The 19,573-nt window shown below is 33.7% G+C and overlaps 1 protein-coding gene across 1 annotated transcript; it reads right to left on the bottom strand.

The window, feature by feature from the left end:
- Positions 1 to 1,102: 1,102 nt before the first annotated feature.
- LOC126887955 (inducible metalloproteinase inhibitor protein-like) lies at positions 1,103 to 18,578 on the bottom strand. Its single transcript, XM_050655909.1, has 2 exons — positions 18,441 to 18,578; positions 1,103 to 2,639 (listed from the first exon to the last, which is right to left on the bottom strand). The coding sequence occupies exons 1-2, from the start codon at positions 18,559 to 18,561 to the stop codon at positions 2,413 to 2,415; spliced, it is 348 nt and encodes a 115-aa protein (XP_050511866.1). The 5' UTR covers positions 18,562 to 18,578; the 3' UTR covers positions 1,103 to 2,412.
- Between the last annotated feature and the right edge of the window lie 995 nt (positions 18,579 to 19,573).

The following is a 19,573-nucleotide window of genomic DNA, read 5'->3' on the forward strand; positions in this document are numbered from 1 at the left end:
GAAACCAGGTGCTCCGGGAGTCAGTTCTGGTGGCATATTCGTGTTTAGCGACCTCAAAATGCCCTCCAGTAATTCATTTGCATCAATTAAATGCCGAAAACCATCGAAACTCTAGAAGATGACGTCCCTTGCAGTGGCCCTGGCAACCACGTCCTCTGGTGGTCAATTCTGATGGCATATTCGTGCTTAGCGATCCCAAATACCCATGAGTAATCTGTTTATATCAATTTAATGCTGAAAACCCTCGAAACTCTAGAAGATGACGTCCGTTGAAGGCACTGACCTTCAACCAAAGTAAAGGTCGCCATTGGATAGCCAGGAAAAAATCCTAGACTACTAGTACTTTTCCTTGATCCAAACTTCTACATGTTGCCAGAAAACCAGTAACTCAGGGAATTGGAATACCCAGTAAATCTTATAATTTTCCGAGTTTGTGCCTCTATATCTTGAAGATCCTTCATACGATCAAGACGTGCCAATGAGAACTTTTTATCAGGATGCTTCAAAGAGCATTTTCCCAAAGTATGAACGAAATCCACTGGGACCTAATTTCCATAAGGTTTGTGCGGGGTACTTTTGGGAAAAACTGTTACAAATGCTAATTACACGTAGAAAGGTGAGAACAAAAAAGGTCTTTCTATTTATATTTAAATGCTCTTTAATATTGTGAAAGATTTTACCTCTTATTTTTTACCTTACCAAAATTATAATGAAAACTAGCACATTAAAATTTTAAAACGTCTCTTCTGAAAATTAGAACTTTTCGACTTGTAACAGTGTTCTTCCAAACCAACGATATATTGTTATAATTTCTTGGCGCTGTTGGGCTTTTATTATTACCATAACTTGTGTCTTTTTTGTGTTAAGGGACAGTCCGTTTTCTTCGCTGACTTCTACCACTCTGCCAACCATTTGTTGTAAATCTTCAATACCTTCAGCTAATAAAATAGTGTCGTCGGCAAACCGTATATTATTGATTGATCGACCATTTGCCGAGTATGCAGAATAGAAAATATACCTAATGGAGAAATCAGAAGAAGTAAACACAGGATAAGAAAAAAAAAACAAACAAATAAATACTTTTTTTGGTAAACGAAGTATACAGGGTGTCCAGAAACTCTACCGACAAATGAAGACAGGAGATTTCTCAGATAATTTTAAGACAATTTAACCCAATTCACCTTGTCCGAAAATGCTTCCTAAGGGAGCTAGAGCTCTTTGAAGATGGCGCCATGTAATTAGTTTTTCTTAAATACCTCCAGAACGCTTCTATTTAGAAAAACGAAAATTTATATACATGTTTACTTTTCAGTAATGAATCGATTCCATCTATTGCGAATTTCTAGTACCAGTCATAGGCGTCCGTTTTAGGTACGGCGACGGTTATTTTATCGCATAACTTTTTGTCTTTAACTTTTAAGCATTTTTGATACTGGATTATTAAATTGCGAAGTATTCTAGTACTAAAAGGTACTCTTACTTTAAGTCGGTAGGACACACCGTTTTCTAGAAAAATCAATTTGAAAGTTTTTAGTTTTGGGAATTTGAAAAAAAAAATTGAAAGAAATAAAAAAAATGTTTTTTACCAACTTAAAGCAAGAGTAACTTTTAGTATTCGAATAACTCATAATTGAATAATCTAGTGTCAAAAATACTTAAAAATTAAAGACAATAAAATTATGCTATAAAATAACTGTTGATCTACCCAAAACGTACGCCTATGACCGGTAGTAGAAATTCGCCATTAATGAAATCGATTAATCTCTGGAAAATAAATAAATGTACCAGTTTTTACCTTTCTAAATAGATTTTTTAAATCTTTTTTTTGACATTCAAAGAACGAAAAATTTTCCAATCGATTTTTCTAGAAAACGGTGTATCCTATCGACTTAAAGTATGAGCACCTTTTAGTACTAGAATATCTAACAATTTAATAATTCAGAGTCAAAAATGCTTAAAAATTAAAGACAAAAAAGTTAGGCGATAAAATAACCGTTGCCCTACCCAAAACGGACGCCTATGACCGGTACTAGAAATTCGCAATAGATGGAATCGATTCATTTCTGGAAAGTAAATGGGCATACCAATTTTCGTTTTTCTAAATAGAAGCGTTCTGGAGGTATTTAAGAAAAACTAATTACATGGCGCCATCTTCAAGGAGCTCTAGCTCCCTTAGGAAGCATTTTCGGACTAGGTGAATTGGGTTAAATTGTCTTAAAATTATCTGAGGAATCTCCTGTCTTCGTTTGTCGGTAGAGTTTCTGGACACCCTGTATTTTTCAAGTTCTATCGGTTATTTATTTTTTTATGACATTTTGCATATTCATAAATAAACTTAAAACTGAAGAAAAACAACAACAGTACTGAAATTTTATTACTGAATGTAGTGCGTTTATAGAACTTGATCCCATTTTAACAGCTTTTACAAGGATCTTCGCAAGGATGACGTTTCGGACAGTCTTCTATTGGTATACACTTATTTTTGTCATCCCTTGCGAATCCCTTTATACAATAACAATCGTCGTTACATCGTACGTTTATAATAGGACAAACCGCTCCTAATGTTTTACACGTGGTTTGACAAGCGCTACCACAATCGTAAAACTCGTTAGGTCTTGTACAATTAATCCAAGTAATACCTGAAAAAGAAGAAGACATATTAAAATTTTTAAGCAAGTAATTTGACTTCGTAAGTTCTAGGTTTTCACACAAAGTGACTGAAAATAGAACCGGAAGTCGATATTTGAACTCTTCGTGTAACTTTGCGTCGATTACTGTAATATTTCACCAATTTTGAGTCATGACTAAACTTTGGGTCGTACAGTGGCGCACCCAGGGGGGTTTTGGGGGTTAAAACCCCTCCCAGGGTATATAAAAAAATATAAAGAATAGTACGAAAATGTAACTTGTCTTTCAGAAACAATACAAAAAAATATCGGTGCCCAAGCGAAGAGGACAAATAATCCCCGAACAAATAAGCCCGGACAAAAAATATCCAGAAATTATCCCTGGACAAAAAATTCCCAGACAAAAAATCCCCGGATAAATAATCCCAGGACAAAAAATCCCGGAAAAATAATCCCCACAAATTTTTTTTGGACAGAATATCCCCACAAAAAAATCGCGGACAAAAAATCCCCAAGAAATATTTGCTGCCGGATAGTTCTCTAAAAATTTTCCCGTTAACGCAATCGACTCAAATTTTTTGTAGCCTCAGTATGTGAGAGCTATAGCAATCGCCATGAAACCGCTTTTCGGCACGAAAATAATGATTAGCAATTAATATTAAGCATGAATTGCAATTTCGATTACCAAATTTCGAATTTTAATTCTATGCTGAAAACTTCAAATTTTACAAGACAAGCGAGTTTGAGTTTTTTCAAAAATCGTGGAAGATATGGGGAATTGGGGAATGCGCTAAGGCTGTCGGAACCATGTTGTAACTATTAGCTTAAATCTTTTACTCACTCTGCTTTGAATAACTATATTTAAAACATTGCCTATTCGTGATTGCCCGAAAACGACAATCTTGATTGGAATGCAAAAAACCTGTTACTTTTTGTAAATTTAACTTCAAAAATATTTAGTTATTATCATCATCAATGGCTCTTCAAACTCTTCGAGTATCCTAGGGAGTGGTTTACTATTGCCTTCCATGTGTCGGCCCTGTGCCACTATTTCCCATTGTCTCACTCCCATTTTTTCCAGATCTTCTCTCACTGCATCTTTCCACCTTTTTCTAGGCCGTCCTACGTTCTACAGACTTTCTCCCATCTGGCCTCTCCCCGAGCAGCTATGTCTGTTTTGATTTTTGGATAAATTTTTCGCATGGCATATTCTAAGGCCAGGTTAAACAACAACGGGGACAACGGATCTCCCTGTCTCAGTCCAGAATTTACGCAGGGAATTGATATTTCCCCACCTCTTCTAACTTGTGCAAAGAAATTACTTAAATACATTTGCGTTAACGCAGTTAGTTTCTTGGGTACGCCCAGCTCGACCATTTTATTCCATAGTGTAGGATGATTAATTGAATAAGCCTGTTTGAAATCTATAAAGATCTGATGCACGTCTTGATTATACTCCCAATCCTTTCAAGCATTTGTCTAATAGTAAATATTTGATCAACAATCGATCTTCCGGGCCTGAAAGCACACTGGAAGTCACCAACTATTTCTTCGGCGTATGTTAGTGTAGTAATCTTTTTAGTAATACATAACGAAAAATATTTAGTCATCAGTTACAATTCACTACAAGCAACATTTCAGAAACCTGCTTCAAAAGTTTTGAAAAGCTATGTCACAAACCTGTTTTCTGCGTTTTCATAACAAAGCTGAACATTCTTAATAGAGCAAACATTTTTCATGGATGCACACAGATAATAGGCAATGTTTTGAACTTAGTTATTCAAGGCAGAGTGTGCAAAAGATTTAAGCGAATAATTATTATAACATGATTTCCACAGCTTTAGCTCATTCCTCATATTTTCCACGATTTTTGAAAAAACTCACACTCATTTGTCATGTAAAATTTGAAGTTTTCGGCATGTAATTGGAATTCGAAATTTGGTAATCGAAATTACAATAATTCATGCTTAATCTTAATTACTTAATCATTGTAGCAAATATTTCATGGAAATTTTTTGTGGGGGATATTTTGTCGAAAAAAATTTGTGGGGATTATTTTTGTCCGGGATTTTTTGTAGGGATTTTTTGACCGGGGATTATTTGTCCGGGGATTTTTTGTCTGGGGATTTTTGTCCAGGGATAATTTGTGGGGATTTTTTGTCAGGGATTATTTGTCCGAAGCCCGCCCAAGCCAACCCCCCATAGAGGAAAATTCTGGGGTAAATGTAAAAGGAAATGGCTTCAAAAGCGGAACTAAAGCTTAAGATTCAAGCTTGACTTTTCAATAAGCTTCCATTAATTTGTCACTTGTACTATTTCTGTGACTCTAATGTAGTTTTTCTAATTTTCTGCGACACTTCCGGTTAGTAGCATTTAACCTGAAATGATATAAAAACCAAAAATATACAGGGTGTTAGTAAATAAGTATGAAATACTTTCAGGGGTAATTCTACATGACAAGATGAGAGTTTGCTCTATAAACGTATGTACGCAAATGCTTCGTTTCCGAGATACGGGGTGTTAAAATTTTTATTTCAAACTGCCAATTTGTTTATTACTCTAAGACCGGTTGAGCTATGAAAATTAAATTTGGTGGGTTTTAAAAGTTAGTTATTGCGCATTTTCTTACATACAAAAAACAATTTTGTCTTCATCATTGGCGCGCCTACGGGTAATGGTCTGAATTTTTTTAAGAAAAAAATAGTACGCCACTGAGATATTTTAAACTAAAAATCATTTTTATATTTAACGTTTCATTTATGATAAAAAACCTTTGTTGTCTTTTTTCATATGGTGCACCGTTTTTATGCAAAAAAATAAAACATCTTCCCGCGTTTTTTCATTTCTTTACATTATCAAGAAATCTCCAATATAATAATACCCTTAGATTAATGAAAACCCCTTCGTAAATCTATGATAATACCAAACCAGAACAATAACAGAAAATATAACTAAAAAGATTTTAACTAGGTGCAAAGCTACAACCAATGTTCAAAATCACCTCCTTTAAATATGACAGAATAATTTTATATTCACCGTTGGCGCGCTTACCGGTAATGGTCTGAATTTTTTTAAAGAAAAAAATAGTACGCCACTGAAATATGTCAAATTAAAAATCATTTTTGAACTCCTTGTTCAATTTACGACAAAAAATCTTTTTGCCATTTTTTCATATTTTTTACAAAAAAATAAAACATCTTAACGCTTACAAATTATTCGAGGTAGTTCCCAAATGCATAGAAACTTATTTCAAATACTTTTTTTTTTTTTTATTTAAACAAAAATGACCCTGCATCAACTACTAAGAGTTATTAGCAGGGGGTACAAACACAAATTACAAGTAGTCGATTTCTTACAATGTATACCTATACAACTTAAACATATTCTATTAAACACTGTAAAATTTAATGTCTTTCAAATATTTCAGCACTTGGTTGAACTGGCAGCTTAGTACATCCTTCATGTTGGTAGAGAGGTTATTTTTCCTTCTTTCTTGGGTGTATGTTTTGCATTCTAACAGAATATGTTTCACAGTAATTTGGATCTTGCAGTTGTGGCAGAAAGGGATGGCTTCTTTATTTATTAAGTGAATATGGGTTGGTATAGTATGTCCTAATCGCAGTCGAGTTATTATCACTTGTTCACAACGTTTGAGTGGGAGTGGTAAGGTGGTGCCGACCGTTTCTATAACCTCTTTTAATTTGTTGGATGTGGAATTTCAGTAATTCTGCCATAAGCTGGTAATATGTTTTTTGATGGAGATTTTATGGTCGTTTCTTGTTAGCATGTTTGACACAGGGATGCTTTCATCTAGTGCAGCTTCATTTGCAAGTTGGTCTACTGCTTCGTTTCTCTTGATTCCCACGTGTGATGGCACCCATAAAAAAATTATTTTTATGTTTATTGTTGATAGTAGTATGAGTTCATTTTTTATTAGCATTATAATTTCATTTGATGGATACAATTGCTGTAAAGCTTTTAGTGTACTTAATGAGTCAGATATTATAATGTAATGAGGTGCGGATTTTCTTCTGCAAACTTTCAGTGCCTCTAAAATAGCCAGTGCTTCTCCAGTAAATATGCTACAATTCAGAGGGAGTCGTATTTTAAAATGGTCTGTTCCATGTATGTAAGCCGCTGCTAGTCCTGATTGAGTTTTTGATGCATCAGTGTAGATATGTTCAGAATTTGGATATAGGGATATTATCTCATGGTATGATTGATGTATTACTGTTGGGTTAGTGGATGTTTTGGGATAGCGAGTAAGGAATGTATTTACAATTGGTGGACTAGTTGACCAAGACGGAAAATTTTGGGTTGGATTTATGATGGCACTAAACTGCTCACAGTCGTAATCACTGAATTTTAATCTTTCATGAAAAGGGAGTGTATTCATAGGTTTATTTTTGTAATTACTGATAGATTTAGGTTTTAAGATATTTGAATGCATGGGATTTTGATGATTTGATGATACACGAGTTGCATAATTTAATGACAATTGTTGCCTTCGTAAGTGTAAAGGTAGTTCGTTAGCTAATACTTGAAGGCTATTGGTTGGGCTAGTTCTAAATGCGCCCAGAGCAATTCTTAGTGACGTTGTTTGAATTGAGTTTAGTTTTTTTAATGTAGTTTTTTTGGCAGTATCATAACATATTGAGCCGTAGTCTAATTTGCTACGTATAAGTGATTGGTATAAGTTTAATAGGGTTCGTGTATCTGCTCCCCACGCACGGTTTGAGAGAATTTTCAGGAGATTTATTCTAGATTGACATTGTTTTTGCAAGGTATGTATATGGCTTTTCCAGTTTAGGGTGCAATCTAGAGTTAACCCCAGGCAATTTATTTCGTTTGTTTCTTTTAGAGTATGTCCATTTAAAGTTAGATTAACGTTCTTTATATTTTTCCGTTTGCTGAATATTATGTACTGTGTTTTTTCAGGAGAAAAATTAAAACCAGTTTTAAGTGACCATTTTTCCAGCGTGTGTAAAAACTTCTGTAGTACTTCAGCAGCACATTCCACACTTCTGCTTTTGTGGTAGATAATCAAGTCGTCTGCGTATAAATTGGCTTTAACCGGTAATCTCATTTCGTCCAAGATGTTATTTATTGCAATGAGAAACAATGTTGGGCTTAAAATGGAGCCTTGAGGAATTCCATTTTCAAGAGATCGTGGACTAGAGTTATAACCGTTAGCTCTTACTTCAATCTGTCTATGAGTTAAAAAATTTTGTATAAAAGCTAGTGTGTGACCTTCAATTTCAAATTTTTGTAGTGTTTTTAAGATGTTATATTTCCATGCAGTGTCGAATGCTTTATTGATATCAATAAAGACAGCTAGTAATTTTTGATTGTGTAAAAATGCTTCATGGATTTCAGACTCAAGCGACACTAAGTTATCGGTAGTGGATCTGTCTTTACGAAAACCACTTTGATAGGGGGATAATAACTTTGAGTTTTCTAGATGCCATACTAATCTGTTATTTATAATCTTTTTCATTAGTTTACACATACTACATGTCAAGGAGATTGGACGATATGACAGGGGATCGTCTTTAGATTTGTTGGGTTTAAGAATTGGGATGATAAATGCATGGCACCATATCTTGGGAAATATATTATTGAAAAATATTGAGTTAAATAGGTCTAGGAGGATAAGTTTAGCTGATTCTGGAAGATTTTTCAAGAAAATAGGTGGGATATCATCTGGACCGGAAGTAGTATTTTTAAGGCAATTTAGAGAATAATCAAATTCTTGTTGAGTTATGATTTCATTTAGGGGCGATTTGCTGTCATGGATTGAAATTTTAAAGGATTCTTCATGATATTTGTATTTAATGAAATTTGAGTTTAGGTTCTATCACTAGAATTTAGTTGATACACATCGGCTAATACGTTAGATATGTCTTTTTTGTCGGTAATAAGATTATTATTGTAAGAAAGAGTATTAATATTGATGTAGTTGTTTGATCCTTTAAGGTTTCGGATCTTTTTCCAGATGGTTTCGATAGGAGTTGAGGGGTTTATTGAGGCAACATAATTATGCCAAGACTCCCTTTTGCTTTTTTTAATTAAATATCGAGTTTTTGCCCTAAGTTTTTTAAATTCCAGGAGATTAGCATCTGTTTTATGTTTTTTAAGAATATTCAGTGCGTGTTTGCTTGCAGATAATGATTTTGCAATCTGATCGTTCCACCAGGGGACCGGTGTCCTATTACAAGTTTTTGTTTTACCGATAGCTTTATGTGCTGCCGATATAATTATATTATTTAATGTAGATATGTTTTTGTCAATATTTCTATATAATGTGAAGTTGTGTAGTTTTTCATCAATATACTGCTGAAAAAGGTCCCAATTAGCGGTTTTTATTTTCCACGTCTGGTAAATTGGATGTGTTGTTTCTTGTTTGTCATTTATGATGTCAATTATGATTGGAAAGTGATCACTGTCATATAAGTATTTTAGTGTCTTCCATTGTAATATAGTTGCCAGTGATGGACTGCATAGTGAAATATCAATAGATGAAAGATTCCCATTGTAGGAATTAAACCTGGTGGGTTCCCCAGTATTCATAAGTATTAGATTTGAATTATTGATTGTGTTTTGTAATAAGTTCCCGCATTTATCTGTTTTTGAACTTCCCCAAGTGGTGTTATGGCAGTTTGTATCCCCTAATAAGATTAGTGGAGGCTGTATCTGATGTAGTAAATTAGTTACCTCTTGTATTTGTCTCTCATGTGGGTGTGGAATATATATATTACAGATGTTTATTTTCATTTTGTATATGACCTGAACTGCAACAGCTTCGAGATTGGTATTTAGATTAATAGGCTTAGCTTCAATATCATTTCTGTCAAAGATAGCCACGCCCCCACTGGCATGTTCTGTACTTCTATTTTTTAGAAAGGGAGTATAATTTTTTAAGTTTATTACAGAATTCTCTTTGAAGTGAGTTTCTTGTATACACAGTATTAGTGGAGAATATTTTTTAATTAATAGTTTGAGTGATTCGAGGTGAGCGAAATACCCATTTGGGTTGCATTGAAGAATTAGTGATTTATCCATCGGATTTTTCGGTCTCTTCCGTTGAAGATGTGTGAGTGGGGTTAAGTTTTTTCTTTAATCTGGTGATGTTGTTTTTTAATTTAGAGTTGTGAGAGTAACAATGAATAAAGTTAAGGATATCTGTTAATTCGGAAGGTTCGTTTGAGTAGTTCTTTGAGATTGTTTCAGGATATTTAGCATGAAGGGTATTAACTAGGAAATCGCATATTTCATTAAAATTTAATGTGAATGGGGGTGACCGGTTTTCAATTTGGTCTTTTATTAATTCTAGAGAACAAATAATGTCGTCGTCAGAGGTTTTAGTTTGTTTTTTAGGTTTTTTTAGTTTATGTGTGATAGGAGCAGCAAAGATTTGTGAGTCTGTTTCTGGGTTATTTTGGTCAATGTCAGGTGAGGATAAGATTTGTCTTTTAACTTGAGTAGATACTTGAGTAGGTTGTTTGTTAATATTAACTGAAGGTTGCAGAGTTACAGTTTCGGCAGGATTATTAATATTATTTAGATTTGATGATGTTGTTTCTTTTGGTGAGGAGGGTAGACTTATGTTTTCTATAGTTTCAGTTATGCTGGCGTTCATTTCCATGTTTTGTTGTGTTTCAGGACCTCTATCCTCTGTTTCATGTGTAGTATTTGGAGAGGTCCCTGAGGGTACGTTTGAGGAGTTAGCAGTTGTTATGATGGGACAATCTGAATCGTTATGTCCAATAGTGTTGCACTTAGAACAGTTTAGTCCATCAATCGAGAGGAATAAACGATAAGTTTTATTGTGAAATACATTGAAGGAGTCAGGAATGGAGGTGTTATCCAAGGGAGAAATAAATATTTGCCTTCTGAAGCTTAGGATGTGGCTATATTCGGTTTCTGGCATACCCACTCTTAGGAAAGTCATCTTGGAAACTGCAGCAATGCCTAATTTTTGTAATTCTGTTTCAATGATATTGTTTGGAATTGAAGGACATGCGTTAGAAATTACAAGTCGTTGTGCTGGTGTGATTAGTCTTCTTATCTCTATTTCTGACTCATTTATGCTAATATATTTGTGGGAATGAAGAAGCATATCGACTATGTTTTTGGTAGAGAGGTAGATACATATTCTGTTGTTTGGAATTCTAGATGCAAACAAGACATTACGTGGACCAACCAGTGATCCAATTGCTACGATGTAATGGTGAATTTTGATGCCTTCTATACTGGAGAGTACTACTGCTTGGTCCTCTGTTGGGTGTTTGAACGTATTTACTACATTGGAATAAGTGTTTTTTGGTGTATTTGGTGTATTTGAAGTAGAAGTAGTCATGTTGTTAATTGAAGTCATTTTTATTTTGTTTCCTGCTTTGCCGCAGGTCCGGTCCTGTCACTGGCCAAAAAACCGGCGTGGATCAGTTCCGAACAGTTCCAAAAAAACCAGTAGGTTGAACTTGATATATAGGTTATATTTACTATTTTAATATCTTATATAAAGGTTTTTTGGTACTCACGTCGGGTTGAGTCGATTGGCATCAACACTGCACTATTATTTGTTGATAGTATTTGAGAATATCAAATTTTTGTTCCGTATTTTACATTTAAAAGTTGAAAAATAACAGAGCGGTTCAAAACGTGGTATAATCATGCCACTGTCAGGGCCGTCTCTCAAATACTTTGTAAACGTTAAGATGTTTTATTTTTTTGAATAAAAACGGCGCCTTATATGAAAAATATTCAAGAATGATTTTTTTGTCGTAACGAGGAATTTAAAAATGATTTTTAATTTGACATGTCTCACTGGCGTACTATTTTTTTCTTTAAAAAAATTCAGACGATTACTTATACGTGCGCCAAGGGTGAATATAAAATTATTCTGTCAACTTTAAAGGAGGTAATTGTGAACATTTGTTGTAGCTTTGCACCTAGTTAAAATCTTTTTAGTAATATTTTCTGTTATTGTTCTAGTTTGGTATTATTCTATTGTATAGTTATTGATAATGTATTAAGAAATGAAAAATACGCGCAAATATGTTTTATTTTTTGCATAAAAACGGTGCACCGTATGAAAAAAAGACAAGAAAGGTTCTTTATCATAAATTAAACGTGGAGTACAAAAATAATTTTTAATTTGAAATAAATATGTCAGTGGTGTACTATTTTTTTTCGTTTGAAATAATTGAGACCATTACCCGTAGGCGCGCCAATGATGAATACAAAATTGCTATTTGCATGTCAAAAATACGCAATAACTACCTTTTAAAACCGACCAAATTTAATTTTCATAACTCAACCGGTCTTAGAGCAAAAAAAAATTGGCAGTTTGAAATAAAAAATTCAACACCCCGTATCTCGAAAACGAAGCATTTGCGGACATACGTTTATCAAGCAAATTGTCATTATTTTTTCATGTAGAATTACCCCTTAAAGTTTTTCATACTTATTTATATATACAGTAGGAAAAATGAAAGATTACCCATGAACGATCATATCAATCACTTATTTGGTGTTTTCCGTCTTTTTCTATAACAAACGTTTGTTATTTATAGAAAAAGACAGCAAATACAAAATAAGTGATTAATGTGATCGTTCATGGGTATTCTTTCAATTTTCCGACTGTATTTGTTCTCATCTTGTTAAGGGACGTCGAATAATATATCGCCTATACTGTTTCGGTGACTTTATAAAACGGTACTTCCGGTTGAAACTCTAAGACTGGAAGTCCGAGGTAAAATTTCTTATCTTTAATACCATCCTTGGGATATAAGATTTCATTCGACACTCAATTTGTCATTCAATCTGTATTAATAACGGATGAGTTATATTCGCGGAAAAACGGACAGTCATGAAACCGGAAGTATATATTTGTCCTCGTCTTGGTAAGGCGCGTCGAATAATATATCGCTTGTACTAATCCGGCGACTTTAAAACATTACTTCCAATTGAATTTCTGAAACTTGAAGTCCGAGGTCAAATTTCTCACATTTATTACCATCCTTGGGTTATAAGCTTTCATTCGACACCCCATTTGTCATTCTGTCTGTATTAATAACGGAGGATTTATATTCGCGGACAGACAGTCATGAAACCGGAAGTACCTATATATATATAAAGTTATATTTCTCGTCTTGCTAAGGCGCGTCGAATAATATATCGCTTGTTCTATTCCAGCGACTTTAAAGAAGTCCTAGGTCAAATTTCTCACATTTATTGCCATCTTTGGGTTATAAGCTTTCATTCGGCACCTCATTTTGTCATTCTTCCTGGTATAATGACGAAGGAGTTGTGTTACGGACGGACGGACGTGGATAATTCAACGTTTTCACATTTTTTTAAAATTGGGTAAAAACAATATTTACATTAAATATCGCTCCTCCGCTCAAACAGTGGTACAATTAAAATAAAATAAAAACAGTTTTATCGCAGCAACAGTTTAATAAAACTACAAAATCCTTTCAAAAAGTGTTACGTAGGTTTTTATCAGCCCAAAGAAGAGGCAGGCTTAATGGCAGGATATGGCACAAATGACCATTTGCATGCCATAAAAATATTAATTAAGTAATGCATCGAGTACAACATATCACTGGTTCAGGTTCTTGCATTTTTCGATTACGAGAAGGCTTTTGATTTTGTGGAGGTTGAAACAGTACTCTAAGCCCTAAATCAAAGCTGACTATATTACAGGTATGTCACTTATCAAAAACATATATCAAAACGCATTATGCAAAAAATTAAGTATACGCAAAAATCCCCGAATAAACTCAAAGTTACACAACGAGCCATGGAACGTGCAATGCTGGACGTGAGCCTTCGAGGCCACAACAAATCAGAACAAACCAACAAATCAGGCACAGATCATGAGTTCAAGACTTCATCGAACGAATCATGACGCTAGTTGTAACTGGACAGGGCACTTAGCTAGAACATAAGGTGGACGGATGAACAAGACGAATCATGTAATGGAGGCCCAGAGACTATAAAAGAAGCCGAGGACGACCACCGACTAGATGGACCGGGGTCCGGACAAATAATCCGCGGACAAATGATCCCGGTCAAAATATTCTAACAAATTATCCCCGAACAAAAAATCCCCGGACAAATAATCCCCACAATTTCTTTTGGATAAAATATCCCCACAAAAAATCCCGGATAAAAAATCCCAAAGAAATATTTGCTGCCGAATAGTTCTCTAAAAGTTTTCCCGAAATTTTACCAAATTTCGAATTCCAATTCCATGCTGAAAACTTCAAAATTAACATGATAAGAGTGAGTTTTTTTAAAAATCGTGGAAGATATGGGCAATGAGCTAAGGCCCGTTCTCTTGACATGCGCTTGATAACGCTCGTTTTGATAACTCCCAATTACAACTACATACATTTTACTTAAGACCATTCACATGCTATCGCGCATTTTAGATCACTAAAATACACTATTATATATAATATAATATACTATTTCAAACATCACATTAGAGAAAATAATTGGAGAGTCAAAAGTCAACACCAGAGGAACAATAATAACAAAAAGTGTACAAATATTGGCATTTGCAGATGATGTTGATATCATAGCTAGAAGCAAAAGAGAAATGATAGAAGCATTTAATGCTTTAGAAAGAGCGGCACAAAAGGGCGGAGTACGCCCAAGGGTGGGTAAAAAATGTCCACCTCGAAAATAGCTAATATATTTATTGAGATTTGTTGGAAATGGATTAAACTTAAGAATCTTATGCTTAATAAACACAGCATCTTCTTAAATATTAATATAAACAATTTACAAACCTTACAAAATTACAATGCAGATTAAAATTAACATACCAGTAAAAGCCATATTCAGATTTGTCCGATTTCCTTCACATTCTTCCTTTCAGCCTCCTCATTGGCGGATAATTATGTCGATAATTTAATTATACGTCGATAATTTTGTATTGATTATGTTCCTACCAACGTGAAATTATAGAGATTATTTCATTCATAGAAGATTCTGACCAATAGAAAGCTACATAAATGCAAATTAAGGTGATAATTTTTGATCATATCCCGTCGTTAAGTATATTACGTCAGATGCCCTTCGTTGCTACGAAAAAATACATTCAGTGACATTAATGACAATTAATGTTTTAAAAATTATATAAGTGATGACTTTAAATCGTCAAATATTTATAAAAACTGTGTACGAATTTGAACTTACATAAATAAATTACAATAAAATTTTGGTTTTGAACAGTTTTATTCATGAAATAATCGCAACAAATTGCACTCGATCTCTGAAATTAATATAGAATTTTTGCTCTCGTGACACCTTTGACATAATTTCACTCGCCTTCGGCTCGTGAAATTAAAACTGTCAAAGTGTCACTCGGGAAAAATTCAATAATTTCAGAGCTCTTGTGCAATTACTACTGAAACTTTTAGTAACAAGTTTTAGCAAGGTTGTACTTTTTATGCTCACCCATATTTAACTTTCAAGATACTACTTATTCAAGATATTACTTTCATTTTCAAAAATATCGGTAAAACCATATTAACATTCGATAAAGGGCTGTATTTTTAACAATAAATAATTTTTGAAAAATTTTTAAACACGTAATAAATATGTTACAAGGGAATACGCATTTAGACCTGGATCCCGCGTAAGAAAAAAAAGTTGATTAATAGCAAGCTGAAAATTTGTTAATAGCTTAACGGTGTCTAGTCGGACAAACATTGATGCACGGGAACACTGAAACAGGGGAAGTTTTAACGGTGGAGCATGATAAACGTGTCGTCCTGACAAGTTTATGATGGTGAAAAATAGCAAGTTGTTTTTAAGTTTATTCAATAGCCAACGTTATATAATATATGAAAAAATGTTTGTCCGACAAAAAGGTTGGGCATTTTAACGAGTCCGACACGTAGAACATGTCACATCACAGGAACTATGTTGGTGATGAATAGCAGTCTGATTTTTGCATGAGAGTTTAATGAAAGGTTAAAAAAGCAATTGGAAGTTCTGTCGGACAAAATAAATAGGAAATTTTCTTAGTCGGGCATTCTAAACATGTAAGATATAGACAAAAATGTTGGTGATAAATAGCAAGCTAATTTTGATTTGTTTATGTACAAATTATATTTTGTAAAGCAAAAAGTTATATGTCGGACAAAAAGTTTGGGCAAATCGAAGGAAATAAATAAAAAACATTTTTTCAGAATGACTTAGTCACATATTGATAAAGCTATTTTAGTTGTATATTATTATTTATATTCACATATTTGCATGTGCATATATATACATGCACACTCCAAAAACAGTGAGGTAACTATCAATGCATGTATATATTGCAAAACAATTATTTTTTTCAATGGAGTCTGTTCTAGATATTTTCAAAATGAAAATAAAAAATGTCAAAGAACATGTGAAAGCAATCTCTTAGGGTTTTCTAATTAGGCGCAACAGAAAGTACGGAAAATTTCCTACAAAAATCGTTGTATACATTTTTTTTTCATACTCAAATCTTAACCCTGTAAACGACATTGAAAAATGTGAAGAGTCTAAAACTTCGGTGCTTATAAGAATAGACGTAAATATGACACATTATGCTTAGAAGTATGTATTAGAAGGCTGCATTTGTCAGTGTGACACTTTGTGCCATACAAAGTAGTATTTGAAAGTACATGGTCTCTAAGTTTCTGTTTGCCACGTGTGTTGGAAATTAAAATTTATATTAACTATGGAGTGTTTTTGTGTCTATTTTTGAGTGTCAACAGTTTAAATTTTAAGTCGCCAAATTAAAAGTGAAACCATTCAACGGAACATTTTTGAGTAATTTTCGAACATTTTACAAAGTTAGTAAAATACTTGGTCATCAATTCAATGAGGTTCAGTTGCCAGATAATTGAAAGTTCTATTGAATATCATTCTTCGTGCTATAATGCTTTGCTTGATTGAAAAAGGGTACCTAAATAAATTATTACTAAAATTGTATAACGTAATTTTTCTCAACTTTCTACAAATGAAATAATAATGTAATTAATATGTCATATGGCAAGAAATAATTTGCTGCCAAAATAAATCGATTCGTTTAAATTTGAAGTTACGATTGCAATTTATTATGAATTATTGTCAAAAGTGACAGTTTTTCTTAAATGGAAATGTATTCATAGACATAAGGGTAGACAGGGAATACACTGCAAAAAGTCGATAGGTGGTCTATCTATCTCTTTTAACCAACCGATCCCGCGCATGTGGCAGACAAAGATAGCTAGACCACTCAATCCATAATATAATTTGCCTGATCTACTATAAATGTATTACAGTGAGGTATCTAAATGATGTTGAGATAAATCGAAAGATATCGATTGTAATTGATTGCAGGTACTTTTGACATAGAATAATCACCCCTTATTGAAATTTCAAAAATTATTTTTTTAAATTGTCCGACTACAAAATCTACCCCTTATTTTTTTCCGACAAGTCATTCTTGGTACGGAATAATTTACTTAATTAAATTTCGTCTTTGTCGGAAAGCTATTTATCACCAGCATTTTTGTCTATATCTTACTTGTTTAGAATGTCCGACTACGAAAACTTCCCATTAATTTTGTCGGACAGAACTTCCAATTGCTTTTTTAACCTTTCATTAAAATCTCATGCAAAAATCAGACTGCTATTCATCACCAACATAATTCCTGTGATGTGACATGTTCTACGTGTCGGACTCGTTAAAATGCCCAACATTTTTGTCGGACAAACATTTTCGCATATATTACATAACGTTGGCTATCGAATAAACTTAAAAACAACTTGCTATTTTTCACAATCATAAACTTGTCAGGACGACACGTTTATCATGCTCCACAATTAAAACTTCCCCTGTTCCAGTGTTCCCGTGCATCAAAGTTTGTCCGACTAGACACCGTTAAGCTATTAACAAATTTTCAGCTTGCTATTAATCAACTTTTCTTTCTTACGCGGGATCCAGGTCAAATTGGGTGGACATTTTTTACCCACCCTTGGGCGTTTAAGGGTTTATGAAATGAAAACCAAATACATGAAGGCCAGCAAATCGACAGGCCAAAGAAACTTACAAAATCTGACAATAGGAGACTATAACATCGAAAGCGTAAAATTTTTTACATACTAGGTTCACTAGTTACCGCCGATAACAATGTCAGCGAAGAAGTTAAGAGAAGAATACATATTGCTAATAAAACATATAATGGATTCATTAAACATCTAAGATCTAACAACATCACGAGAAAAACCAAATGCAAAATATACAAGACCCTGATAAAACCGGTCCTTATATATGGATCAGAGACATGGACACTGACGAAAAGCGATGAGAACTTATTAGGTACGTTTGAACGAAAAATCCTTAGACACATATATAAGGGGGTGAAAGAAAATGACGTATGGCGCAGAAGATATAATTTTGAACTATACGCAGCATACAACGCACCCGACGTCATAACATCCATAAAGATCGGACGTCTGCGCTGGATGGGCCATGTTGAACGAATGTTGGAGACCGAAACACCAAAACACATATAATGAAGTAAACACCAGTAGGGAGAAGGTCAAAGGGAAGACCCAAACTTAGATACATGGAACAAGTGGAACAAGATCTGAAAACACTTGAGATTACCCACTGGAAGAACAAAACAAGGAACAGAACAGAATGGCGGAAAATCCTAGAACAAGCCAGGACCCAAAAAGGGTTGTCGAGCTGCTGATGATGGTGATGATGATACTATTTCAAAACAAATAAATTGAGTTATACAAAATTTATAGCTGTATCTAATAATGTACCTCCAGGTGGCAAACAAGTTCCAGGTGGTGGAGCTAAAGGCACCCTAGGAGTAGTTTCCACTTCGGCAATATAAAACAGTAAAACCACAATAATTAGAGTTAACATCAAATATGACTTCATTGTTGTTGACAGTTCTAAACACGCAGAAGGATTGCACTAAGATACAAAAAAAATATTATCTTTTAAACATATTTGTTACGTATATAAATTACAGTATGCAATAATTGCATTATATAGGATGATTCAATCACAAAACTAATCAAAACGTGAAATTAAACATAGTTTCATGCATCATCTAAAATGATGCTCATTTTCATAGTCCATTCTTTCACGGTTTTTGCTCTAAATTTTAAAGAACCGCTTGGATTGACATGAAATTTGGCATACGTATAGCTTACATGTCAAAGAAAAAAGTGATATTGTGCCGATGTGTGCTTTTGCCCTGGGGGTGACTTTCACCCCCTCTTGGGGGTGAAAAAATATATGTCCAAAATAAATCCGGAAATGGGTAAACTGACTAATTTTAAGTAACTTTTGTTCTATAGAGCTTTTTCGCCAAGTCAACACTTTTCGAGTTATTTGCGAGTGAATATGTTAATTTTTCAACAAAATAACCACATTTTTAGACGGTTTTTCGCAAATAACTCAAAAAGTAAGTACTTTGTCGAAAAAACGCTCATAGCAAAAATATGGCCTATAAAAAAGTAAAAAAAATGGTGTACACGTTAGGTCCCTGGATCTCGTAGAACCAGAGTTATAGCCAATGAAAATATATTCATATTCACCAAATTTCAAATAGAATATTTCGACGTAAAATATCCAAAAAATTAAGCATTTTTTGGGAAAAACTCATTATAACTTTTTTAAAGTGTTTAAAAAAAGCTTTATTTCGGTTTTTACAAAAAGTTTATATCTTTAAATTTAAGCAAGTTACGCTCAAAATAAAGTTGGTCCCTTAGGTTTTTGAAAAAAAAATCGGGAAGACCACCCCCTAATTAGCAACTTAAATTAAATTAATCGTTACCGCTCCACAAATTATTTTACTTGTTGTGTTTATATGATCTGTAAGTTTCATCGATTTAAAGTGCTTATTTTTGAAAAAATTTGGTTTCAAAGTAAAATTTTCAAAAAT

Source organism: Diabrotica virgifera, chromosome 7 (assembly GCF_917563875.1).
Source record: "Diabrotica virgifera virgifera chromosome 7, PGI_DIABVI_V3a".
Classification (NCBI taxonomy): domain Eukaryota; kingdom Metazoa; phylum Arthropoda; class Insecta; order Coleoptera; family Chrysomelidae; genus Diabrotica; species Diabrotica virgifera.

What these genes read in the sequence shown, in the direction of transcription:
- LOC126887955 (XM_050655909.1), bottom strand. Translation starts at nt 18,561, where the DNA reads ATGAAGTCATATTTGATGTTAACTCTAATTATTGTGGTTTTACTGTTT. An exon ending in AACTTGTTTGCCACCTGGAG is followed by an intron (nt 2,640 to 18,440) that starts GTACATTATTAG and finishes CTTCTTTTTCAG; the next exon opens with GTATTACTTGGATTAATTGT.